General features: G+C 36.2%; 1 protein-coding gene across 8 annotated transcripts in view; it reads left to right on the top strand.

Annotated features, from left to right (window-relative positions):
• Nucleotides 1-27208, top strand: part of EIF2AK4 (eukaryotic translation initiation factor 2 alpha kinase 4) — a 37978-nt gene that overhangs the window by 8102 nt on the left and 2668 nt on the right. For 2 of the 8 annotated variants that reach the window (XM_062494138.1, XM_062494144.1), the window contains 30 exons: nucleotides 642-799; nucleotides 1230-1765; nucleotides 2134-2243; nucleotides 2788-2945; nucleotides 3293-3705; nucleotides 4448-4517; nucleotides 5667-5750; nucleotides 6915-7037; nucleotides 7492-7596; nucleotides 7837-7894; nucleotides 8565-8644; nucleotides 9570-9671; nucleotides 10244-10294; nucleotides 11286-11522; nucleotides 12122-12197; nucleotides 13800-13921; nucleotides 14332-14381; nucleotides 14480-14648; nucleotides 15141-15257; nucleotides 15680-15745; nucleotides 16277-16447; nucleotides 17053-17187; nucleotides 17295-17402; nucleotides 18157-18285; nucleotides 19609-19695; nucleotides 20986-21098; nucleotides 22612-22670; nucleotides 23793-23890; nucleotides 25871-25942; nucleotides 26541-26594. In XM_062494138.1, coding sequence (XP_062350122.1) covers nucleotides 642-799; nucleotides 1230-1765; nucleotides 2134-2243; nucleotides 2788-2945; nucleotides 3293-3705; nucleotides 4448-4517; nucleotides 5667-5750; nucleotides 6915-7037; nucleotides 7492-7596; nucleotides 7837-7894; nucleotides 8565-8644; nucleotides 9570-9671; nucleotides 10244-10294; nucleotides 11286-11522; nucleotides 12122-12197; nucleotides 13800-13921; nucleotides 14332-14381; nucleotides 14480-14648; nucleotides 15141-15257; nucleotides 15680-15745; nucleotides 16277-16447; nucleotides 17053-17187; nucleotides 17295-17402; nucleotides 18157-18285; nucleotides 19609-19695; nucleotides 20986-21098; nucleotides 22612-22670; nucleotides 23793-23890; nucleotides 25871-25942; nucleotides 26541-26594 — 3911 coding nt within the window. Of the gene's footprint in view, nucleotides 1-641; nucleotides 800-1229; nucleotides 1766-2133; nucleotides 2244-2787; nucleotides 2946-3292; nucleotides 3706-4447; nucleotides 4518-5666; nucleotides 5751-6914; nucleotides 7038-7491; nucleotides 7597-7836; nucleotides 7895-8564; nucleotides 8645-9569; nucleotides 9672-10243; nucleotides 10295-11285; nucleotides 11523-12121; nucleotides 12198-13799; nucleotides 13922-14331; nucleotides 14382-14479; nucleotides 14649-15140; nucleotides 15258-15679; nucleotides 15746-16276; nucleotides 16448-17052; nucleotides 17188-17294; nucleotides 17403-18156; nucleotides 18286-19608; nucleotides 19696-20113; nucleotides 20238-20985; nucleotides 21099-22611; nucleotides 22671-23792; nucleotides 23896-25870; nucleotides 25943-26540; nucleotides 26595-27208 lie in introns of those variants that run through there. The other 6 variants (XM_062494140.1, XM_062494141.1, XM_062494142.1 and 3 more) reach the window with 6 other exon arrangements.

Raw genomic sequence — 27208 nt, 5'->3', positions numbered from 1 at the left:
AGCAGGTTTAGCAAAAATATTAATACAGGACATGACAGGAAACTTTGAGCTGGAAGACCTCCACAGACTGCCCACAGGGACAGACTATCAAATATTTTCACTGTTTGTTCTCAATATAGCACTTCCTCAGTGGATGGATGAACAACCTGAAAGTCTCTCAAGAAAGTAACGCAATTGTTCATCCTCCAACTGCAAAATAATAAAATTTTCCTATGTGTAGAGCTTGGCATATATATTCTGTTATATATATATATATATATATATTCTGTTATATATATATATTCTGTTATATATATATATTCTGTTATATATATATATTCTGTTATATATATATTCTGTTATATATATGTATATATATTCTGTTATATATATGTATATATATTCTGTTATATATGTATGTATATTCTGTTATATATGTATGTATATTCTGTTATGTATGTATATTCTGTTATATATATATTCTGTTATATATATATATATATATAAAATTCTGTTATAGATAAGTGTCTTGTCTAGTTGTAAGCAGATTTATGTTTATGACTTTAGGAAAAGCTTACTGGTATTTATTTAGCGTTTGCAGGACCTTTTGTCAGATCCTTAGAAAGAAAAGAAGCCATGTTCTTCTCTCCTTTTGTGTATAGGCAAGGATGAACAGCTTGGTAAATCTGTCTACAATGCCTTGGAAATTCACAGTGGGGACTTTGTTCTAATATATGAGTGGGTTCTGCACTGGCAAAAAAAGATGGGAAGGTTTCTTACAACTCATGAAATAGAAAAGATTGAGAAGTCTAAGAAACAGGTAATGCTTATTATTTTGCATGTGGCTTAATAAAGATTAGATGAGGTTCAGTGCTATTCTTTAGGCTGCTAGTTTGTATTAAACTTGAGAGGTTAGTAATGAACTTGAAAATGCTAATCTTCTAGAGTATCTTTGTGAAAGAAGATGAGTGTTTTGGGGTTTACAGGAGATCCTTCACAATAGTACAAATGCAAGAAGGTGTGTTTGCAAGTATGCATAAGTAAAATAATACCGAAATTCTGAAGAAAGAGGGAATCAAGCTTACCTGTTAGAAATCAAAGCTGTACTTTCGCCAGTGCACAATACTTCCTTTTTAGAGAAGTATGAGGAAGTCATATGCTTTATAAGTATTTTGTTTGTGTTGCATATTTTATTAGTAGTGTGTTCCAAGATATGTCAAAATGTATGTTATGTTGTGTTTCTCTACCAGCTTCAAGGAGCAGAAACAGAGTTCAGCTCACTGACGAAGCTAAGTCACCCAAACATAGTACATTATAAATGTATGAACCTCAAAGAACGGGATGATTCAATTGTGGTGGATATTTTAGTGGAGCACATAAGTGGTTGCAGCCTTTCTACATACTTACACAAAGAGACTCCAGTTCCAGTTGAGCAGTTGCGCCATTACGTGATCCAGATCTTGTCAGCTCTTGACTACTTGCACAATAATTCAGTAGTGCACAAGGTCCTTTGTGCTTCCAGTGTCCTGGTAGATGCTGAAGGAAACGTCAAGGTCACAGACTACAGCATTTCCAAGCGCTTAGCTGACATCTGCAAAGCTGATGTTTTTGAGCAAACCAAGGTTCGTTTTAGTGAGGATGGTCTTCCCAACAAACCCGGAAAAAAAGGAGATGTATGGCGTCTGGGCTTGCTTCTGCTTTCACTCAGCCAGGGCCAAGTAACCAAGGAATTCCCAGTTATTGTTCCTACCAGTTTACCTGCTGACTTTCAGGACTTTCTAGAGAAGTATGTTTGTCACATTCCTGTATCTTTTTGTCTTTGATTTTCCTTTTTGGTTTTTGTGTTTTTTTTTTTTCCCTAAGATTTTAACAGTTTTTTAAAGATTAGATAAGTCCTCCTGTGTTACTAGTTGTAGTTTTTATGGAAGAGTATGATCTCATGGGCTCAGGCTGCTAATCTGGGATTTGGGAGAGCAGGTTTGATGCTCTTTTTCTCTCCTCTGCTACCAACTGTATATCACTGGATAAGTAATTTAGTCTGTCTTTGCTTCTGATTCCCATCTGAATGATGGAAGTAATAATTTCTTAAAGATAATAAGAACTCTTCTAACATTTGTCAAGCATGAAATAGTTTGCTCTGTGGTTTGCTTACAGGTGTGTTTGCTTGGAAGATAAAGAAAGGTGGACTCCTCAGCAGTTGCTACAACACAGTTTTATAAACATTCCACGAGTAAAAATACCTGTAGCTGAAGAAAATCTAGATGGTAAGGAGCTTGGTTCTTCCTGTATTCTACTAAGTAAGTGAACTACATGTCTACAGTAAGAAAAACTGAAAAGCTGTGCTTGAGCTTCACAAGACTGCACAAGTGTGTTACATTAACTAATTTAAAAGGTAGTGTGATCTTTAACTTCTCTGTCCAAGACTAGCTGGGGTGGACTGACTGCTGTTTTTCCTTCTGTAGAAGCAGTTCATAAAGGCACTTTAAAGAAACTGTAAACTCATCCACCTCCTGCATGGTGTGAATGTAGACTTAACTTTGTCCTTGGAAAATGGTGTTCCAATGAGACTTCTTTATTTCTTATGTTCTTGTTAAAATCATTCCTTTGTCCAGCATAATTCATGTTAGTAATTTAAAATTGTATTAAGATTGATGCTTGTATTAGATATTTACACAGCAGAGCACTTCTGTATTTTAGGGTTTAGTTGCACTTGAAGTTTAGGTTTTGTCTCCTTCTTGCACCTTATTTGTCAGTCCCTGGTGCCTTATCCCCATATGACCAGTGATGGTAACTTTGTCTTCATTGCAGATTCAGCAGGTATAGATTGCATGGAGACAGTTGTACCCAGCAGTCAGATATCCAGTGCTTCGTTCTTCACAGAAACACAGAGACAATTCTCACGATACTACAATGAGTTTGAAGAGCTAAAATTACTTGGTAAAGGGGCTTTTGGAGCAGTCATCAAGGTATGATATAAAAATTGTTTCCTCTGTGGAAACCTTTTTGTAGATATGTTTGTTTTCTCTGAAGCAGAGCAATATATTAGATGTTTGCGTGGTTTTATTTACTATCTGCTAGTGTGCTGTGCCTGTGTTAAGGTTTTTGTCTGAATTGAATAGTCTGGAAAGTTTCTTGCAGGAGGTTGCTGGGAGACCGGGGGGAAGCCTGTCGGTATGGCGATCCTCACATTTGAATTGTAGTCATTTTCCAGGTGAAAGGAAGATCTCCTGTTTAGTGAAGTTTCTGTTTCTTCAGGCTCTGCTTAGTAAGGCATTTGTAAGCATTTGACTTTAGATTAATTTGAATTTTGCAGGTGAGAAATAAGCTTGATGGTTGCTACTATGCTGTGAAACGTATTCGCATAAACCCTACCAGCAAGCAATTTCGGAGGATTAAGGGAGAAGTAACGTTACTTTCCCGCTTGAACCATGAGAATATCGTGAGGTATTACAATGCTTGGATAGAAAAACATGAAAGTCCTGTCCCCACTGTGTCAACATCTGAAACAACCGAAGAGAGAAGAATGCCCCCCAAAGCCGGTCTCTTCATCCTTTCCACTGAGGAGACAAGTGATGTGGAAACTAATGCTCCTCCTCCGTGTTTGACAAGTTCAGTTGAGTGGAGTACTTCATGTGAAAGATCCTCCAGCAACAAATTCAGTGGAGCTGATCAGGAGTCCAGTGATGACGACGATGATGGTGATGGCGTGTTCTCGCATTCAATTTTGTAAGTAGGCTTCAGTATTGGCACTGTAGGGAGCATGAGCAGAGTTAGTTTTTCCAAGTTGGTGTCTTGTCATTCTTGTTTTGTCAGAAGCAGTTCACTGCATTTTTATTCTGTCCCCTTGTTCAAAACCAGTGTATTTACCAGTAGTCGGATAGCCGGGAAGAGGAATTTTTCTAGCTAAGAATTGTCAGTCTTTGTGGAAAATTTTTTTGGTGTAGGCTTCTGGAAGCTGCTTATTTCTGCCAGAATGTATGACTGCTTACCTTGTGTTTGACTGTCTTTTCCAGCCTTGAGAATAAAGTTTTTTAATAAAGAATACCAGAAATATTACAAATCTTGAAAAATATAAAACTTGCCCTTTTTTGTTTTGGTTTTTATTAGTATATTCCATACCTTCCTCTGTATATGGTTCAGTTCTCTCACTCACAGTGATTATTTTGTATAAGCAAGTAAACAAATATCTCAGTTTTGCTTATTGGATATAGCAATTAAATTTTACTGATGGTATATATATACACCTTACCTTTTAGAACTTCAAAGGAAGTCAAAGGCAGTGTTTCTTTGCAAGCAGGATGCTTTTCTGGTTATTGTTTTGTTTTGCTTGTTCATTTAAAGTGTATAGAAAGTTTTCAGCAGAAGCTTAAATTTTTTTTTTTCCCAAAACATAATTTTCAAATTCTTTACTATTTCTTGGCATGTAGAACTTTTGAGATTTTTTTTCTTTCTGTTTTTTTTTAAACAGGCCAACCACAGATTCCGAAAGCGAAATAATTTTTGATAATGAAGATGAAAATAGTAAAGGTCATTCTCCAGTAAGTGTAAAGATAAAGTCAGTGAAAATGAAAATGTAATAAAATAGTCTTTGACAAGTAAACAAGTCAGTAGGGAAGGTTTATTTCATTTTTGCAGTAAGTATAGAAGCAAAACCTTGTATGTCTTTTAGAGTAAGTGTTGTGCCATTGTGAGCTGCATCCCATAGAAATCAGTCTGATGCAGCTAATCTGGATTCTGTTTCCTAAAGTGTTTATTGAGGTGTAAATATGATGGGTTTTTTAGTCATGACTCAGGTTATTGCTAGTTTAACACTTCAGTGTATTTATGATTTAATAGTTAGTCATATGGATTGCATGGTCTTTTACCACTCAGAGTTGAAATTCTGTTCTGCCTTTAGATGCTTTAAACCTGTATATCAGTTCATAGCCACTTTTTAAAGCAGACAAAATACGTATTGCTAGCAGTCTGAAAGAGGGAGGAAGTCAGTATAATGACTAAAGTTTTAGTTGATTTTAAGATTGTGTCTAAGCACTTGCTGTGGACAGTCAGTGCACTGTATCACTAGTAAGCTAATGCACACACTTCTACAGCATCTATAGTGTGTCATTGCCAATCCTGATGATCTGTAACATGCTTTTATTTAAAGCTGCATCTCCTTCCTCTTTCTATTACAATGTACATTGGCATGAAAAAGTTTCCAGTACATAATAATATGGCAGTGCATTCTTTTCTCATTATACATATGTGTATATATATGTGTGTATATATATATATATATATACATACACCATACCAAAATTATTGTTGAGGGTGGGGATTGCATTATTTATCAAGCAAACTTTCAATCATCTAGTTTCAAATCTTATATTTTTATCTTTTTTTTTAATATGAGACAGCTTGAGATTTAGGATACATCCAGCTCTTCCAGAATTCTTTTCTTTCACTGTCTAATGATGGCAAAATGCTACTCAGTTTCACTTTGAGAGTTGGTCACACCATTTTTTCTAGTTCATTTAGATGCGGTGGTATTATGAAAATGTAATTGTATTACTTTGTTATTTTTCAAATCTATCCATAGAAGCTGAGTTCTCATCGATGTATTCCAGCCATTTAAAAAAATAGTATGTATAATAAATTCTATACAGCTTTCTGTAGCTAACTGTTCTGTTACTTTTATTGTGATAAAGAATGAAGAAGGCAATGACAAGAACAGCCATGGAGGAGAAGACAGGACACCAGTTGTTCAGACAGTGCATTATCTGTACATTCAGGTACAAATATGCTGGCGTGTTCACATAAAAGGATACTGTTTATTTTTATCTGCAGAGATGAGTTGCTGGTTTTCTTGAGAAAAGTAATGACCTTTAAAAATGCAAATGAGTAAGTTCAGTGCTGTTTTTGCAATAGAGTGTTTTTCTGAAGGCTTGGCTGGTGGAAGGCACTGTCCAGTGCACATGGTTTTTTTATGCCTTCCAAGGCTCCATATTTGTGCCTGGAGGGAACAAAGTTTTGTAGTGCGTAATGGGATAACTTGTGTTGCTCATACACAAGTAAAAGCTGGCAATTCCTGGTCTAACCATAGAACAACCCAACCAGTCAACCTTTTAAAGCATTATTTTGCCTTGTGCTTGTTTGTTAGGAATATCCATCCCAATCCCCAACACTGTAGCTGGTGTTCCTCAGTTTGGTTATGTTGTTAATTCCCAATACGGAGTTGAAATTCCAGAGGGAAAGTTTTCTTTCACAGGTGTGAAAATTTCCTCATTCTCTTCAAAAGCACAGTATTGTGTATGCACTTTATTTTATTAGAAATTAGTAATCTGTAAAGCCATTGTATGACTCTGACAGTAGGTCTGCAATGAAACTTCTGCAGGGTTGCAGCTTCAGGCTGTTTTACTGACACCTTTGTGTTAGGAGTTCGTCAACTTCTCCCAGAAACTATTTATAGCTATATGTCATGGCTAACTATTCTGTGGTGATGTGCAAATTTTTATCATGCACTTAATACCAGAGCTTGTCTGGAAGGAAGTTACAAGTAGATGGAATTAGATTTTAAAAAGCTTGTTTGTATGTGTTGTGTATATTCATAATAAAAGCAGCTGAGACACCGAGTGCAGTAAAGCCAGAGATTCTTTGTGGTTTGGCTTTGTCACATATTATGGCTTGGCTGGTTTCACTTTGTTGTTAACGTTTATGTCAGAGAATATGCTACTATTCAGGTTCATACAATTGTCCCAGAAAATGAGGCAGGACCCAGAAGTGAATGCATGTTTGTAGCTAAAAGACTGTAGCTAAAATAGCTGATTTTTTTTGGTGATCCTATTTGCTCCTGAGCCCAGGCAGTACTATGTGTACAGACACAAGTTTCTTATAGTCTGCTTTCTTAACAAAACTGTTCTTTCTTCCCTCTGTCCCCTGTGTCTGTACAACTGAAGATGGAGTATTGTGAAAAGAGCACATTAAGGGACACTATTGACCAAGGGTTATATGAAGATACCAGTCGGCTTTGGAGGCTTTTCCGAGAGATTTTGGATGGGTTAGCTTACATCCATGAAAAGGTTAGTAAATACCATAGTTATGACCTGTACATAATATCTGTGTTATGCCTCTTTCTCTGAGGGTTTCTTTGTATTCATTTTGGGGCATTTATTAGCAAGTTTCCTTTCTTTGCCCTTTCCATTATTAGTCTGTTCTTGGGGTTTATTGTATTTTATCACAAATAGGAATTTTATAATGAACCACTTCAGATTTTACACATTATTCATAAAAATTTGATCATCTTTTCAAAACATTCTGTTATGTATCTGGTAGCACTGAAAATTGTTTCTCACTTCTGGCCTACAAACTATAGTCTGTCTTCAAGACTGATCTTCAGTGACTTAATGCAGTAGATTTCTCACTGTAATAAAAGTATGTAATATGATTTTCCAGGCTATTATAAAAACTTCTATTTTGAATCGTGTTTATTGTTTAATATTTTGCTGGTCTTTTTTTATTCTCGTCCTGTAACAGGGAATGATCCACAGAGACTTGAAACCTGTGAACATTTTTTTAGATTCAGATGATCACGTGAAAATCGGTGATTTTGGTTTAGCTACAGATTATCCAGCAAATGCAGTAAGTACATCTTGAACTGAATGAAAAAAATGTTGAATTTGGTGATGCAATTACTTGAAAAATAAAATATAAAAACATAAGTTAAATGACCACAATGTTTATATATTGAGAATGCTATAAGCTTCTTTTAAATGTTTAAGGTTATAGAATTAAAGCATGCACTGCCAACCCAAGTGACAAGAACAGCCAACAGAAGCATTTCACATGTCATTTACAATATGACTGTTTTGCTGATTTTAGGTGGTCTCTAAACAAGAGGAAAATCTCTCAGATGCTTCTGCTGTGTCTGACCCATCAGGTTAGTTTACATTACAACTTGTTCTAAATTATTTTAAACAAGCATTTGTATTCTGTGGTCTTGTATACACTCATAGAATTTCCATTTGTTCTCTAAAAAAAAAAACTTCTCTGTATTAAGGCCAGGGGTAGGACCCCTCCAGCCACCAAGTTGGCTATATTATAATCTGGCAGTTTTGCCTCTTATCTAAGAATTAATTTGCTTCCTCTTCTAGCCTTCTGCCATAGATCAGTGCTTTCCTCATGGTGAGGTATATAGAGAGCCTGTATATCTGTTCCATCTGCACTTGTGTATTCTTGCCTATATAGGACAGTTTCAGTACTTCAGTGTCCTTGGTTTGGTTTTTGTGAGTCTGAATATGGTGTTTTGAGGGAACTTTAGTACATGATATGTTTAAAGACAAACCTAATGGCAGTGAAATTTAGTTTTAACATTTGTGTTCTGACCTACTACAAATCTGTAAAGCAATAGATAGGTTTAGGTACTACAGATAGACATGGATATTTGAGATGTGAGGGTAAGAACTGCCTGTTTCTCAGCTGGGTCTCTCTCAGTAAGGACTGCATCCCACCCAGAAGAAAGAGAACATGAATGAGCTTTTTCTTGACATGGATGCTGCATTTCTCTTCCACTTACTTGAAACTGGTGCTCTCGTTTTTTTGCTACATAGGTAACTTGACAGGGATGGTTGGCACCGCGCTGTACGTCAGCCCAGAGGTCCAAGGAAGCACTAAATCTGCATACAATCAGGTATGATTGGAGACTTAATGAAAAGGTAGCATGGAATCTATGATGTACCAGGTATGACTTGGGTCATTCCTTCTTGACAAAGATGAATTCAGCGTGGAACAGCATGCGGCCAACTCCTGTGCTAATCAGGGGAATTCAATGTTCCTTCGAGAGGAAACCAGGGATAGAAGGATGTGGGCAAGTCAGTTTTTCTGCCTGGGATATCATGACAGTTGAGTAGATTGGGAGGATCACTTCTGTTGGTCACACTGCTTTTGATGCAGCACAGGATGTCTGGCTTTCTGGGCTGTGAGTGCACTAATAGATCATGTTGAGAGTCTTGTCAGCCAATACCTCCAGGTTCTCCTCAGGGCTACTCTCAATCCATTCTCTGCCCAGCCTGTATTTGTGCTTGGGATTGCCAACCCATATGCAGGACCTTGCACTTGGCCTTGTTGATCTTCCCGAGGCTGGCACAGACCCACCCCTCCAGCCTGTCAAGATCCCTTTTGACAGCATCCCTTCCCTCCAGTGTGTCGACTGCACCATGCAGCTCAGTATCACCAGCAAACTTTCTGAGGATGCTCTCAGTCCCACTGTCCATGTCACCAACAAAGATGTTAAACAGTGCCAGTCCCAGTACCGACCCCTGAGGAACATGCACTCCTCACTGTAGTGTTAAGATGCTGACCACAAATTGAATGCAAACATCATTTAAGGTTTAGAAGGCTTTAAAGTCTACCAAAACTTAATGGATTGTGTCTTCTAACAAAAAAGCTTTAAAAACAAATAATAATATAAACACAGAAAAACACCCAGCCTTCTCTCCAGCTTTAATATACTGTGAAATTTAACCTAAACATTTGGGTTTTTTTTCGCTCTGCTGTTTTCATCTTTAGAGAATTGATAGGTACTACATACAAGTTTTTGTTTTTTTCTTCCTCAGAAAGTGGACCTGTTCAGCCTAGGTATAATATTCTTTGAAATGTGTTACCATCCTATGAGTACTGCATCAGAAAGGATCTTTGTTCTAAGTCAGCTAAGGCTGGTAAGTACACAGATATGAAACATACTAATTCTGTGCCTCAAATGGTTTGTTAAGAGAAGTCAAAGGAAGCAAAATATAGCAAAAAATGTTGCCACAGGGAGTGTTTGTAAATAAGGTTTGTAAAATATGAAAAGTGAAGAATACAATTGGAGCTGGTGATTGACATTCCTTTAAAGCACTGTGGATTCTAACAGTATTGCTATCATTCAGTGTTCTGTTTGTGAAATTAATTTTTACAAAGAATCATCTCTTTAGTATGTTTAGGTTTAGTCCTGGTGGGCCTTTTTCAGGAATCAATTGGTATTTTTAGTTGGAAAATGCTTGTGATTATGGGTTGTACTTTTATTGTACAAAACAACATCAGAGCATTATTTTTCCTTTTTGTCTTCAATTTAAATTTGCCATGTGGGGGGTTGGTCTCTTCCTTTGGGGTTTTTTTGTTTATTTTTTGGTGGGCAATGGAAATGCTTAGTTTCTCTGTTTAATATGTAGAACTTAAAAATAAGACTAATCTGTGCAATCTGGACTGTCTGTTAAAATTCAAATGTGGATTTTGTTTTTTATTTTGTTAGCCTGCGATTGTATTTCCTAAGGACTTTGATGAAGTCAAGCATGAAAAGCAGGTAGTTTTGAAGATATTTTAACTATTAGGTATTCCTTCTCAGAAAACACTGATTATAATTTTTGCCCCTTAATTCCCCACCGAGTATTCTCTGCCTAGTTCTTATTTCATGGCATTAGAACAAAGTAAGGAAATAAAACCTTAAAAGAATGCTCAAAGTTGGCATAGAAATATATTTGCCCACAAAATTCTCAGAGTAGTCATGAAGAAATTGGGTTCACTGGCACATGTCTTAAGCTCTGAGGGACAATTTTGACTTTTTGTGCTCAGAGAAATGGCAGCTCAGTTGCTTAACTTTTTACTTACACTTTTTGAAAGAAATATGTGTCACACAACAGAAAGAGATGTGCAAGCTCAATTGGCTGCTCCAAACTTGACAGAGCTGCCAAGAGCTGTTCTGGAGGCCTCCATGGCAGAGTAATAAAGTGATACAGAGCAGTGCAATCTTTTCTGGATCATCTAGGTGGCTTTATCCTTGTGCTAATCAACTCTTTTGTTGACCATTCGTATTAACTTTTAGTGTGTTATGCTTGTAAAATAATAATCTGCATGTTACTGGTACTATAAAAGCATTTCCATCTTGTACACTTCACTGAAATATGACAGGAAGATTCCCCCTATTGTAATACTTGTGCCTCTGAAATCTTTGATTTCATGCATGCAATTCTGCTTTTTCCTAACTTTGTTGATAAAGAGATGCCAGAGTTAGCATACCATGGAACAACAAAGGAAAGGGATACTGCATATTTTATCATCCCAGGAGGCAAATTTCTAATAATTTGTGTGGTTTAGTAAACTTTTTCAGATGATAATAAAAGATATTCATAATTTAATAAGTAAATACCGTCCATCCAAAATATTCAGATTCTGCTGTTTTTTCCCCTGTAGAGTCTCATAGCTGGTTATTGAATTGATATGACTACCAAGTTTGTTGCAAATACTGTTAACTTACAAAATGTTTCTAATCTGTAAAACTTTGGTTTAATTTTTAGAGATTGGTTATTACATGGCTCCTCAACCATGATCCTGCAGCACGACCAACAGCTGTGGAGCTGTTAAAAAGTGAACATCTTCCACCACCACAAATGGAGGAGTCTGAACTCCATGAGGTCCTCCACCATACTTTGGCAAACGTGGATGGAAAGGCCTACCGGACTATGATGAGTCACATATTTGCACAGCGTATATCTCCAGCAATAGACTATACTTATGACAGTGATATGCTGAAGGTTTGTAGGTGTCCAGGGGATGTGTGGGTTTGGCTTTTCCATGTGTTGAGTTTCTAAAAAATATGCTTATATGGATAAACCTGTAGCATTTCTGAGTGAATTGCATTATCTCAAGATTCACCTTCACATTGGTTCCCATTTAAAACTACAGTCTCTGCTGTGTGGGTTTGAATAGTCGCTTCCCATTTGAGCCTGACATTCATTCTTCAGTGAAGAAACCAGCAGTGTTTGATTGTAGCTTTAAGCTTATGTCCAGATCATGACTTTCCTCACTCTGAATTCCTGTCAAATTAATGGTTGACTGGGTGTCGGCAGAAAGTGAACATCCCTGGATGTTTTCTTCTCATTCTAATTGAAGTGATTTTTCTTAAGTTTATCAGCTCTTGAATATTTCTAAATCTAAAGAAATTCAAGGTAACACAGTACAATAATGCTTCAGGTAGCTGTAGTTATTTTTTTATTATTGTAAGCGTTGCAGTTTTCTGTAGTGAAAGAAGATAGCAGAATGTTTATTGCCTATATTACATGGAATGATTGCCTATATGGAGTGTTCATCACACATGAATTATATATGTACTTTTTATTTGTGATGGTTTCAGGGTAGTTTTTCTATTTGGGCAGCCAAGATACAGCAGCATGTATGTGAGATCATCAGCCGGATATTTAAAAGACACGGTGGGTGTGTTTACAAAAGTCATTAATTTCCCTTTTTGTGATTGAATGGATTTATACTGTAAGAGAAATCAGAAAACATGTTCACTAGTTGATCGTTTGAAGTTTTTATGATGTTTTCTTCTGTTATTTTGTCATTCCAGTAATAGCTACTAACATCAAATCTGAACAATTTACATTTTCTACAGAAAGAAGAATGAAAAATCTTCCTTATATTTTTGAATGTACATGGTTGCTCTGATAAACATGTATCAGGTTTTAGAGCTAGAAACTTATGCAAAATCTGGATCTCAATACAAGGGTAGTTCTGTAGTGGGAGTTCAGGCATCCATGTAGCACAGTTACCATTCTTTGAACAGCCAGAATGGGAAAAGCATAAGGGAGAGCATGGAAACAAGGCAAGCATGTAGTGGTACTTCCAGTGATGTATTCTTGGCAATGCTTTGCTGTTCAGGAGTTTCCTGAGCCAAAGCTGATGCCATGATATTTAATAGTTTTTACTTTTCCTTTCCAGGAATCTATCCAGTCATTAATAATAGTATTCACTTAAAATTATTTTTTGAGGAGAAAATTTATGCAGCCGCTGTCACACCTGAAATGTTATAAATTGTGTTGTCTTACAGGTGTTCATGATACTATTTTATACAAAAGAGGAGAATTTTGAAGTAGAAACTTTGCATTTTCCAAGTAAATCATAATCTGATTAAGCATTATCAAAATTTGGCAATATAAGAGAGGAGAAATTGAGAAATGCAAAGTCAAGGACAGGTTTATTCTCTCCCCCCACTCCTTAAAGCTTGACAGATTTGGGGAAGTGTTTGTCCGCATTTTAGAGACTGAAATATTTTCATGCTTTTGGAAAAAACTGGGCTTTTTTTTTTTTTTCCCCTGTTAGATTGTGTCTGACATCTGTAATGGCTAGAGGAATTTCTTTCTATCTGGGGCACTTTTTTCTCATTTAAAATTTTGTATTGAAATCTAATTGAGTTAAGCTTCAATAATTTCTCTAGTGATTCTCAATCAAATATTAAAACAGAAAAGAATTTTTCAGTAATAAGTGGTATTGTTACTACTAAGGTTTCAATAAAGATTGGATTCATACAGATAGATGGCTGTGAAATGTAGCCAGGGGAAAAAACCGTGTTCATGAGAACAGACAAAACACAAACACTTTTAGTATGTTTTGAGACAGAGGATGCAACACGTCTGAACAAAATTTGTTCTGTTTGGAAATGCCTCTAGAACAAAGCAGTACTTGCTGCTAGTAACTGCAGAGTTTCTCATCTGTTTTGTATGCCTGCTTTTGTGAAAGGTGGTGTTTAAAGAGGTGAAGGCAAGGTAAGGATTCTGCTGGGCTGTGGACTTGGCAGTTCTCTCTTCTGTGGTCTTCGGAGCCCAAGAAGCATGCAACAGGCATAAAATAATCATCAACATTCTTGCTTTAAAAATGGAAGAGGGAAGTCTATTAAGTTTTATTATAATTTAATGTAACTTTTTAAACTTATGGATTGATGTAATTATGCCCTGCAAGGGTGTTCATTAACTTGTAAAATGCAGGTGTTACTTCTGAAATGAGAGATAAGAGTGTTTTCTGGTTTTGTGCAGGAGCCATCAAGCTGCATACTCCACTGCTGATGCCCAGAAATAAAAAATTGTATGAACATAATGAAGCTTCATATTTCATGGATCACAGTGGCATGCTGGTAATGCTTCCTTATGACCTCAGAGTAAGTAGCATCATCTCTGCAGGCAAAGCTTGCAGAGGGTTTGGAGAGTGCTGTGGTGGAATTTGATTCAGGCTTACATTTCTTTTGACTGCTGAAGTGGTGTATCTTTCAGTGTCTGTTCTTGTTCTCTTGATTTCTGTACTCCTCCTCTTGACAGCTGGAGTCCTGACCATGAATTGAAGAAATAGCATTTGTTTGTTTGTTTTGTTTAACATAGGTGAAAATAATGTTTTCACTGAAAACTTGCAGCAGGGATGGTTAGATTAATATTATTTGGCTGTGTCAGGTGTTTTATGTATTATATACACTAGGGAAAGTACAAGTATAACTACACAGTACAGTTCATCTCTATTTGCAGAGCTTAGTCAGACTGTTTTGTTTCAACAATTTTCATGCATTTTGTTTTTCAGATTCCTTTTGCAAGATTTGTAGCTAGAAATAACATATCAAACTTGAAAAGGTAAGAGATGTAGAGGTGATGCTTTGCACTGATTCCCTGCTTTGACAGGGAAACTTGACTTCTGAAGAGGCTGATTCATTCTTCAATGTTTCCTTTAGATACTGTATAGAGCGAGTTTTCAGACCTCGGAAGTTAGACCGCTGTCATCCCAAAGAACTCCTAGAATGTGCATTTGACATCATTACATCTACTGGAAATAGCTTTTTGCCTATAGCAGAAACAATTTATGCAATTTCAGAAATCATTCAAGAGTTTTCAGTGCTACAGGTAGATTCTCTAATCAGCCCCTTTCTTCTCTTTTCCACCCAAAATTTTAATTTAATTAAATATTTAGTTTGATGCCTTGTAAAAGGATACATCCTTTAACTTTAGCCAGTACAGAATTATTTTCACGTTTAATCTATAGTCACTTACAGAATAGTGTCATAAAAAATGCATTTCCTAGGTAAACTTAAAATGAAACTTAAGTTTATGTACAAAGGAAATATTAACTGAATCCTTTACAGTACCATTGAAACAATGCCTTTCTTCTGTCAAACAAGTGATTACTGTAGAATGGGACAAGACTTGCCATTCTTTAGTTAGAGATGAAAGGTAAGGTAGTGAAAGAAGAGGTTTGAAGTTAATTTTGAACTATTATTAAATGTTTAGGAAGCTTCTTTGTTTTGTGGGGGCTGGGTTTTTTTTTAAGAAAACAGAATACAAATAAAATTTGTTTTTTTCATTCTTTCTTCCTTTTTTTTATTTATGCTTTTCTAGGAAAGAAATTACAGTATTTATCTGAACCACACTGCCTTACTGAAAGCTATACTTTTGCACTGTGGGATACCAGAGGACAAACTCAATCAAGTCTATGTAATTCTCTATGATGCTGTGGTAAGGCATTAGTTATTAACCTAACCTCTGTAATCATCACTGTAGAGTATTCTATTTTGTGGGATTCTCTAAAAATTACTAACAGCCCACTGCCAGCATAACCAAGAGGATACACTTGATACTTAGAAAGGCTGGCTATCTTTGGGCTGTAAATGTAGATAACTAAGTTTTTGTTACTTCTGGATTGGGATGGTTTAAGATGATTCTTGAGTGTGTATTTATGAGAGAATTACTCAACTGTATAATCAAGAACTGACAGGCTAGTCAATAAAAAAGTTTTAAAAAAATAAATTTAAGGAGTATTTTAATATCAGTTAGATATTTTCTACTTTATAAGCACAGAATATAAGTGAAATTAATTTGAATAATTACAGTAATGCATTAAACACAACTGAATGCTGTTTTAATCTGTTTTTCTGTAGACTGAAAAGCTAACTAAAAGAGAAGTAGAAGCCAAGTTCTGTAATCTTTCTCTCACACCAGCTAGTGTAAGTGATCTCAGTTCAGTGCTAATTTCCCTGTAATTTGCCGTAAGTCAGTAATATTTTATTTTATTTGTAATTTAATCAACCAGAATAAGAAAAATAACCTGCTACATGTGCTGTTCAAAATAGGTCAATGTCTTTGCAAGTGGTCTGACTTGGTTCTCTGTTCTCTCTGGAAGTCAGTGTTGCAGCTTGTTCTTTAAACCTGTTTTGCAGGCTGTGGAAACTAATAGTAAAATGGAATATTGTAGAGAGATATTTAATAAAGAAAACTGAGAGAAACTTTAAAAACACTTCTCTGCAAATGTTGAATGTGCACAGAGATGAAGTTAACTTCTGGATAGTCTGAGACTTAGGTCTGTCTATTCTTTTCCTCAACTCCACTAGGTAAAAACAGCCTGCTAGACAAACAAAGAAAAAAGGCAGATATCTTACTCCCACAAATATAACATCAGATATTTTTCTTTTTTTTTATGGGACCTATTGTAAATGTTGTCTGTGTTGCTATGTAGGCTTATAATTTTCTGGTTTTAGCTTTCTAGACTCTATAAATTCATTGAGCAGAAGGGAGAAGCAAGTAATGTATTTCCATTCCTAAACACAATGATAAAACAAAAGCCAAGTGTCACTCAGCTGTTGAAGCACGGCATGAAGGATTTAGAGGAAATCATTGGTCTGTTAAAGCAACTGGGAATAAAACTTCAGGTTTGTAAAATGCTGTGCTAATGAATTAATGGAATGACAGGGCTGCTGGGCCTTGTAATATGGTAGGAAATAAAGATATTTTAAAATAGAAAAAGCACATGAAAGTGTCTTTTGATGACAAATAATACTACTGGCATTGATGCTTCTTCATTTTTTTCCTTTATTTTTTTTAATTAAAGATGCATTTTAAAAGCAAAACCTCTTCTAGTCAGAAGTCACTGGCTTAACTTCAGTCTAATGACACGTATTTTCTTTCTCCAACAAAGACTGAAGGCATTACTTAGAGCATAAAAGAAGGGCTTTAATAAATTTTGAAACAAACTATTTGCTTTACAAACAAAATATTTGTAAATATTTTCAAAATATAGAAATCTAATAACTACTAAAGGCCTCCACCTTCTCTGAAGCTTCCTGTTTGGGTTTTGTGCTACAGGTTTCATGGGATGCTGTAAGATTAAAACACCATTTCCTTATTTTTCACTGTATTTTATATTTTTGGAGATAAGGAATGTTTTCATATGTCTACTTTATGTGAAAACAGTGTTTTACATGCTGCTAACAGAAAATTAATTATGTATGTGCACATATTCATTTTTATTTTACAGATCTCTATAAATCTGGGACTAGTTTACAAAATACAGCAGCACAATGGCATTATCTTTCAGTTTATAGCATACATCAAAAGAAGACAAAGAACTGTGCCTGAAATTCTTGCTGCAGGAGGCAGATATGATCATCTGGTATGTGCTCATCTCTTCTGGTAAATGTGGATTTTTTTTAGCCCATGGAAAAAAATGAAATTTTGCCAAGATAACTATCTGATCTTCAATCCTTTTCTTGTTTTGAGATTCCACAGTTCAGAGGGCCACAGACAGTAGGACCAGTTCCTTCAGCTGTTGGAGTCAGCATAGCTATAGATAAAATAACTGCTGCTGTTTCCAGTGTGGAGGATTCTGTAAGTCTCTTTTTTGGGAAGTGGGAAATTTATTTACTTCTGACAGTTCAATAACCTAACTGTAGCTAGAGATGGACAAAAAATAAGATGTTCAGATGTGTTACAAAATAATAACATACTGAAACAGAAGGCAGACACCAAGATACCTCTTTTCTTTTGTGTTTCTCTACATAGAACTATTTATTAAGTGAGAATTAAGGGAAGACAGGATCTTCAGGTTTACACCATTTTATTTTCAATTTAAATGGGATGTTTTTCTCAGCCTGTTTATTCTTTCAGATGGAAGAGTACAGCTGTAGGTATTTAGTGTTATTTTTCCCCTACTACTTTTCCCTTTATCAAAATACAGAAGATAGAGATGGAAAGAAACTTTAAGAATATTGACTACTTTGTAGAATGTCACACATCTTCAGTTGGTTGTGAAATGTGTATTTTATTATCTTTCCCTGGCAATGTTAATTTATTCTTATAGAGAAGAGTAGGAAGGAAAGAACAGAGTTGGCAGGGATACTTGGCAAGCTGAGGTTGTAGAGGTGTTTTGCCTCAAAGATTGTGCTTCAGTGAGCTTTCAGACAGACTTAGGTGGATTGTAGCTCTCAAAAGAGATGGATCAAACCCTTTCTTTGTTTTTTAGCTTGATGCATTTTGACAAATGTTGGGATATTTGTCCATCTTTGTTACTTTAACTGCCTTATGAAGGCGGAAAAGTGGTCTTGTGACTAACACTGTCTCCTTGATTTTACTTTCCCTTCAGGTTTCTGTCAGCTCATGTGACCTGCTGGTTGTAAGTGTTGGTCAGATGTCAATGGGTAGAGCTATCAACATTGTTCAGAAATTCTGGACTGCAGGAATTCCAGCTGAAATAATGTATGACTGGTCCCAGGTAGAATTTTTATCTCTATGTGTTAACTCTATTATTGTTTTCCAAGATCAGTGCAGTCTGAAAACGTACTTTCTGGGAGTATTTTTCTGTTTTTATGGAGGTGGAGACTTATAATATGGAGGTGGAGACTTATAATACTGAGTGTGTAGTGTGCTATTCAGATACAATAATGTCAAGAAAGTCTCACTGGCCTTGCAGCATTCTTCCTGTGTGAAGAAAGATCCCTCCTATTAATAAATTGAATACTTAATAGGGAGTACATCAAGAAGAGAACAGTACCATCAACTTATAAATAGCCAGATGGCCAAAGGCACTCAGGTACAGATGGAATACTGACATGATTCTACTGTTACAAATACAGTTTAGCTGAAAACTTTAGAAAACTGAGCTACTAGATGGGTCCCCATGTAGTCCTTGCAGAGATGTGTAGTAGGAGGGGAAGAGAGAGCGGCAAGCTGAGTTTTATGTCCAGCTGAAACCAAACAGAGTTGTAGCCAGCACTACTTCACTGGAGCGTAGTGAGCTACATGGCACCACTGGAGTCCCTTTTGGAGGTGGTGGCACATACTTAAGGATTATGAGTCTGCTTCACCTTCAGGTGTCCCAGTTTGTGACTAACAAGCGAGACTCTGCTGTTGCCCCTTCCATGTCATGTGCTGCAGGGCAGGAAGTTTGAATTCATCCAGTTTATCATCTGACTTTTTTGTGATTTTTTTTGCCATAATATTTCCAATAGTCTCAATCCCTTGTGACTGAAAAAAACCCAGATGATATCGTTTTCCTATGATCACCTGTGCTGGAGTTTCTTGGTTTGGAGTTGTTTGTTTGTTTGATTCATAAGGAATGAAGATTTGGGTAGTTCTTCCCTCTGTCTAATGCTGTCCTTCAACCCAGTGCTGAGTAAGTCAGCATAGCCTTGGTTTTAGAGAAAGCCAGCTGGAATCCCCTTTTGTGGCAGACCTCCAGCCATGCAGGACTGAATGCTGCAGGCAGCAAGGTGGTGGCTGTTTGCCCAATGTAACATTGCACATTTTTACAGTTACTTAAACTCTGCACTTCTAGGTATAGGTAGCCCTTCTATGTGGGAACTTGGGCTGCAGGACCTAGGCTTTATCAAAGTGTAGACTTTGATTTTAGTTTTAGCAAGCATTGGGTGGATAAATATATGCATAATTAAGTTCCATCTCTTCAAGTTGTAAATAAAGCTTTTCTCTGAAGCCCTGTGACTGTTGCATATCAAGTTACTTTAATTAAAGAGAGGAGATTCTGATTACTTAACTGTCAAATTAATGTGTCATTCCCCTTCTTTTGTTCATGCTTTAGTCCCAGGAAGAACTGCAGGAATACTGCAGATGCTCTGGGATTACATATGTGGCTCTGGTGTCAGAGAAGGAAGGAAGTCATGTGAAGGTAAGCATGGGACCAGAGGATGCTTTAAGGTGTTTCAGATTTGTACTCTGTTGTTCTACTTTTTTTTTTAAGGTTATTATTAATACGATATAAATTAAATGTAAGTGGAGTTGAGGTAAATAGAGTTTTGGTTGTTAAGTCGTAGAAATGTTATTCTGAAGAATTTCAGTATTTTAAACACTTTTTATACCTGCATAACACTGTTATTCACAGACCTCCTTCCCTCTAGGAAAGTCCAAAAACTAGTGCAAACATTGTTTGACATCGATGCCATCGATGGTTTAACATGGGAAAAGATTTCTTTGATTTCTTTAAATCTACAAAATGAATTAGTTGACTTAGCAATCTTTGCAGTTTGCACCTTTTCATGTTACAAAATAAATACAACTAAAATGTAAATCTAAAAAAATCTGTGTAGTTCCAGCAGACAGTCAGAACCACACTCTTCACCTCTGCAAACTCAGATTAGGATGCAAAGACTGGACTGTGTCACAACATGACTGTACTCTGTACTTCTGTCCTCTGCAGCCTGTGGTTCAGGTACCTTTGGCTTTTTGAAGTTAAAAGTTTTAAAATATTCTGGGTCATTATAGAAAAGATCATTATTTTTTGAATGAAGATTCATTCTCTGCCTGAAAAAAATACTAACCATTTGACAGCACAGGGCAAGGACAGCCAATGTGCCTTACTTAAAATATTTTTCACTTCTTATTCACTCTGTTACTGTAACAGCAGTAATTGCAAGAATAAGTAAATCTTTATTATGAGAATGTGATATTTCAAAGTCCTCCACAAGTCTATTATATTCTTTTAAATATGGTTTTGTTGAAGCAAAACCAAGAAAGGAGATGTTAATGAGGTGAATGGTGTTGTTACTGATTAACCTCTTGCCAATAAAAGATGGTGCAGATTCCTAAGTTTTCAATGTTTGAGTTAACTCCTGCAAATTGAAAGGCAAGCCTTATTCTAATATAATTGCTTAATTAAAAATATTAATATGGTATTTAAAATTATAAACCATTCTGTTTAGAACTTAATTATCACATATTAAATGCAGGAGCCAAGCTAGTTTATGCTTTGGGAATGCAGAATAAATTAGTAGTTGGCTGAAAAAAAAAATCTAATCAAAGATTTAACTGGCAGTGATTCATTGGTAATGATAATAGCTTCCTAACTTTGACTTTTTCACCTTTAATAGGTGAAACAACTTGGTTTTGATTAAGTTTGATAGTTTATTTGTATGCCATTTTAAGAATCAACCATCTTAAGAACCATTGAACTACATTATAGGTGAAATCCTTTGAGAAAGACAGGCAGACGGAGAAAAGGGTTTTAGAATCTGACTTACTAGATCACCTGATCCAGAAACTGAAAATTAAAATCGGTGACGAAAGATGTAGCAGGTAAGTAGCATAACGTGTCAATAATGTGAATAGTCAAAATCAGAAGTGAATACATGTTTGCACATGCTCAGTTAGACCTTAATTTAATTTGGTAAGGAAATTGCTGAATTTCTTTTGAGAGGAAAAGAAAGTGAAAGGCTTTGTTATAGCATTGAGATTAAGAAAGCAACTGATTTCCCTAGCTGCTGCTACATTCACACATCCATAGTGCTTCATAAGTTAAAAGGCCACACAGTTATCTCAAAGCTGCTAGAACAGCAGTAGTGTTTATCTGGCTGCCTGCAAGTCCCTGTCACTGAGCAGAAGTCCATTACATTTGTGTACTGCGTAATGAGAGAATTAAACTAGCAAATCCCTTTCATTCTGAGGCAGTATTGGTATGGTAAAATGAAGGTATAACTTGCACTTCTGTATGCTCTGGTGGCACAAGTGAAAGTAACACCTGGCAAATACTTGAGGTACACTGGAAAACCCATTCACCCTGTCTTCATTGAAATATTGTCAGCAGTGGAAGTTAGTACAGAAATGGCAGGAGAGGCTAGTCATGCCTGTGTGCTCAAGCAGTACAGCTGTTACTTACACATAGCCTCATGTAAGTTTATAATTGTACATGCATCTAGATACATTGATACATGTGTACATATATATGTGTGCATTGGCAGCAGGAATAAACATGCATTAGTCACACAAAGTAGAATTCAGAATCTTAACAAATTTGCCATCCAGCTTTTCTGACTAGGCTTAACAATAAAGGAAATCATTAAGCTTGGAAATGCTGAAATCAAGCAGTAGTTTATACAAGCAGTTGCTGTCTCTTGCTACCCACCTCCTGTTGTCCCTCTTTCTGGCCTCAGCCAGTCTTAATATTTAACTTTGCAACTAATGTGATCCTCAGATGCTTTGTGACAGATATACTAGAAGCTGTGAAAGAAAATCATTCTTTCAAAAAGTTTACCTGATTCCTAAATCCTGAAAACAGAACAGGAAAACCCTTGCATGGTACCACTAAACAGAGGAATGCAAAAGCTGACTATAATAGCGCTGGCAAATTTCTCTTTTAATGAATTCCTGAATATGGAAAGTCAAGGTATCCAAACTAATTATTGAAGACTTCTTTGAATGTGTGTGCTCTTAAGTATAAATACTACTTTTGTACTTTAGTGTTGTGACACCTGTGAGAAACAGATTAAATTAATAATTCAGAGAGAATACTCTCACAATATATTTTTATATTAGGATATAAACCACTCTTGCATGATAGGACATTTTTTGTATCCATAGGGAGCATTGCTTCTACACCTGATTTTTTTAAATATAATTTTGCATGGTTTCCTGTCAATTCCTGAATAGAATTGATTAATGAATAATAAATGTGTGCTGGGGAGTATCTGCAAACTTCTTTATCTGTTCGAACTAAGTTTAAGTATCTATGATAATCTGAAACTACTGTCTTATTACAGTATTTCTCTGCAATTGTAAATCTGTTTCCTTAACTGTCTTTGTTTATTTTTAGAGAAACCGCAGATAACCTTTCAATACCAAATCAAAAAGGATCAATTACTAATATTTCAGGTATTTAATATCTAGTTACAGAACACACAAATTGTTCCTCTTTCTGCTCAAAAACTATTTAGTAGGAAAATATTACCAAAGGCAAAGTAATAAATTGTTTTATAGCAGAGCTCTGATTAGAGGCACTGCCCCTCAATCTCAGATATTGTTCCAAGCGATTTAAAACTGAATTTTCTCCAAACTAAGTGCTCAGACCAATGGACAGAATATTCTCCATACAAGCATTCATTGATGCAGTAATTCAAGAGGGTGGGAAATCCAAAACTCACAAGTTTTTCCTAGCTGAGGAGAAATTTAAATGTAATCTTGATGAAAAATAACTTGATCTGTAATTGTTAAGAGTATTGAGACCTGCTTACATTGACTTCCCAAAAAAATCTACAAATAACATTTTTTCCAAATGAAAATGTCTTTACGTTTCTAGCTATGGATTAGCATTCCTTATTCTGATAAGTTTGTTTATAAAGAATAATATTAAGTGCTTACTGTGTGGCTAATGTTTGGCATTTTTGATACTTGTTTTATTGAGCACTGACACAGTGTGTGGTGGTGGTGATTTTTTAAGAAACACTCCATACAGGCACACATTTGATAACAGGGAGGGAGAGAGGCTGTGTTTAACTTCGGGGGGGGGGGGGGAGGGATTGTGTGTGTGTGTGACTACCAGAAGTGGAAATTTGTATTTCGAAATGAGTTATTTCAAATTTTTATTCTTGTTATTTGGGGAAGCTAGGGTTTATTGTTCATTTTGTCAGTGATTCTGCTATGGGACTGAGCATTAAATAGTTGCCTTGTTCTTGTAGTGGCTTTTCTTTTTGCTATATTAGGTGTACTACATTCCTTTGTAAAATTATGGAAATCATTTGGGACCTTTTCTTAGTTTCAGGGAACAGTGATATAAAATACCGAATTTCTTAGTTTTAACAATCAAACCTTCAAAGTCATAAGAGTGGTTGAGAATGTGCACATCTCATTATCCTGTCAGATTTTGGAGGTTTGCAGCAGCTTTTTAATCCCTGTACAACACTGATTTTAGCATATTAATGTTTGTGATTTTTTTGTTTTTTGATACTTGCTGTATAAAGAAATACTATAAATTAAAACAATGTGTTTGCATTTTAGGTGTGTTTGAATCCCATGGAACTCTTGCAGTGCCTAATGTTAGTGTTATAGCTCCTGAAAAATTATCTGCCAGTGCCAGGCGTCGTCAAGAAATTCAGGTACACACACATCAAATAAGTATTCAGAGGTTATCTTTAGAAGCTAAGGAATGTTACAATTCATACTTCCATTAACACCTAACTTAAACAAATTCATATTGTTTGTTCTTTATTCATAAAATAGACTAACAATAACACAAATGGTTGAAGGCAAAGACCATGCTTTTTAACAGTTTGGATGTTAAGAATTATCCGTGACATCGTGGCTCAGCTATCATTGTGCATACGTATTAGAAATCTTACTTTTCTAGGAACTGTGGTTCTGTAACTTCCCTTTGCTTTTTCTTCCTCCCTAAATGCTGAAGTGTTAAAGGTTGTCATGGTTTAACCCCAGCCAGCAGCCAAGCCCCACACAGCTGCTTGTTCACTCCCTCATTACTGGGACCAGGGAGAGAATTGGAAGGGTAAAAGCCAGAAAACCCCCACATTGAGACAAAGACAGTTTAATAGGGAAAGCAGAAGCTGTGCACACCAGCAAAGCAAAATAAGGAATGAATTCAGTGCTTCCCATGGGCAGGCAGGTGTTCAGGCATCTCCGGGAGAGCAGGGCCCCTTCATCATCTGTAATGGTGAATGGGAAGACAAACACCATCACTCCAAATGTCTCCCATCCTTCCTTCTTCCCCCAGCTTTATATACTGAACATGATGTCATACAGTCTGAAATGTCCCTCTGGTCAGCTGGGGTCACCTGCCCTGGCTGTGTCACCTTCCAGCCTCTCATGTAGCCCCAACTTCCTCACCAGTGTAGCTGTACGAAAAGCAGAGAAGGTCTTGGCTCTGTGTGTTATCAAAAAAGTTACTTTTTTTTTAAGAAGTCATCTATGCAGCAGTGGGGGATGTTGGAAAACTCTTTAGACTTTAGTACAATAGTGTTTGATCCCTGTATCTGTGGCTAATAAGTCTTGTGCCAGCTATTGCTTCCTTACCTTTATCAGTGATTAACTGCTCATCAGTAACAAAAACATGTTATCAATCCTGTGTTCGCCAAAAATCCAAAACATAGCCCCATACCAGCCACTGTGAAGAAAGCTAACTCTACCACAGACAAAACCAGCACAAAGGTGCAAGTTCATCATACTTTAAAGTTGTAGTATGTTTGTAAAAGATACGTTATGTATTTTATTTCATTATTGTCTCAAACTAAAGGCCTAAGAAAAAATTGCGGATTTTAAAAAACACACAAAAACCCCCAAACCAGAACAATAACAAAAAACCCTACAATCCTGCCTAAAATATGACACTAATGTAGAAAACATTTGGTGCTAGAAACAAACATCAGTTTTCTTGTTTAGCATTATTAGCCTCAAGATATTTAGAGTACATGGTAAAACAGAGCTGTAATCTTACCCCTTTTCAGTCCAAACATGGATGTGCAACAAAAACATCTCCCCAGTTAATAGTTCTCAGAACCCAAATAAAGAAGTGGATGTTACTCTCTGAGCTAAACAAACCTACTGTTTTCAGGTTTTGAATATGTAAAAGCAACTTTTCCAAGGTATGAAAGACAACATAATGCAAGGCCGCAACTACATTTGTGAAGTGTTACCTTTGCAGGACCACTGGTTATAAGGCATGACCAGTCTTGTGGCTTGGCTGTGAAAAGCCATCCTCCTTCTTCAGCTGGAGGGGATTCACTGCATCCAGTCACAGGTTCTCACATACCCAGAAAGAGGGCAGTTTCTACTAGTTATGCAAGCATCCACATTGTTCTGTCTGCGTTAGCACCGTACTGGTATTATCAAGTGTGTACCACAGCTTCAAAAGTGTCTCAGTCCCAGTCTCCTTCCTCTCCTGCTCATCAAGGATTGTTGTGAATTTTTTACTGAAAATTATATTAAACGTTTGTTTAAATATGATGTAGTTCTACATCTTGTTAGAAGCAGCCTCTTTTATTTTCATCTATGCAGTATGAAATCAGTGTTCCCAACCTGCGTTACCCAAGATGTGTATTTTACTTTTGCTTGTCTTTTGTTCCCAGATACAAACAAGACTTCAGACATTCATTTCTAGCCTACAACAGAAAACAAGTGAAGTTGAGATTTTAGCAGTAAGTATTTAGCAGAAGCCTGAATTAATTCCAAATTCTTAACTGCAATGGATGATGCCATTCCTCTCTGGAACAAACTACTGCCAATTGATTCACTTTAGCAATACCCAAATTAATCAAACTTCTGGTTAAATAACACCCTTGGTCTGTTTCTCTGATACCTGAAAAGTATCTCAAATTGTGTGTATAGGACAGTTGCATGGAATAAAATTTAACAAGCATTTATCTGTAAGCTCTTAATCTTCAACTGCTGTGGTAGATGTAGTAACTTGTTCCTGCTAGATTTGCACTTCCATTTAACCCAACATAGCTCTGGTTTGTATATAGCTTTTAGACTTCACTGACCATGTCATAAAGGACTTTAAAATGGTGTATGCTTTTCAGGAAACAAAACTGCCTATTTGCCTGCACCTGTGTGCAACTTTCCATAATAGAATCGATCATGAATAGTTAAAAATGTTTTAATAATTTTAAACTAAGTTCCCAGTTTTAGCAGCATGAGTGCTTCTCTAGAAATCAAAAAGTCTGACTCCCTTCAGTACAGCTCATCTCTAGTTGGCAAACTGGTAACAGAAAACTGTTAATTACTGATTTCTTGGTATTTTTACAGGTTGATCTGCCAAAAGCAACTGTGATACACTTCTTATCATTAGAGGTAAGCAATTAAGTAGTGTTGTTAGAACTCTAACTGAACACAATAGATGATAAATTCTTTTCCAAATGAAGTGAAGTGTAAAATTCTGGAATTTCTCTTTCAAGTTTGGATTAGGTTTAAAACTTTAAAGGATTTTTTCACCCAGGGAGCTTGACTGAGAAAAAACTTTTTTGTCAAATGCCAAGTTACACAAGACAACGTTAGAAGTCCTAATCCAAAGGTCTGAGGTTTTTTTTTTTCCCGAAGAATAGTTATCTAAAATTAAATCTTAACTTATCTCTTTCAGAAACCAATAAGCATTAATAACAGTTTCAACAAAGATGTTCCTTGAATCTCTTAATAAAGGAGAACCCAAAATACAGAGGCAATTGTTTCAAGTACAGTAGCTGAAACATCCCTTAGTGAAGCCAAGATAGAAAGGGGATGAATGACATTGACATCTTTAACAACTCGGGGACTGGTCAATGGTGCATGAAAGATGACATCACATATAAAGCTTTCTTCTTCAGTGACAGCACTAGCTTAAGAGAGAGATGGATACCTCTCCACCCCCTAAAAAAACCAAACCCAAGAATGGCATCCTACTGGAAGTGCCTTCATACCTTTTGTCTGCT

This window comes from Cinclus cinclus, chromosome 6 (assembly GCF_963662255.1).
Source record: "Cinclus cinclus chromosome 6, bCinCin1.1, whole genome shotgun sequence".
In the NCBI taxonomy this organism is placed as follows: domain Eukaryota; kingdom Metazoa; phylum Chordata; class Aves; order Passeriformes; family Cinclidae; genus Cinclus; species Cinclus cinclus.
This window is presented reverse-complemented; position numbering and strand designations above follow the sequence as displayed.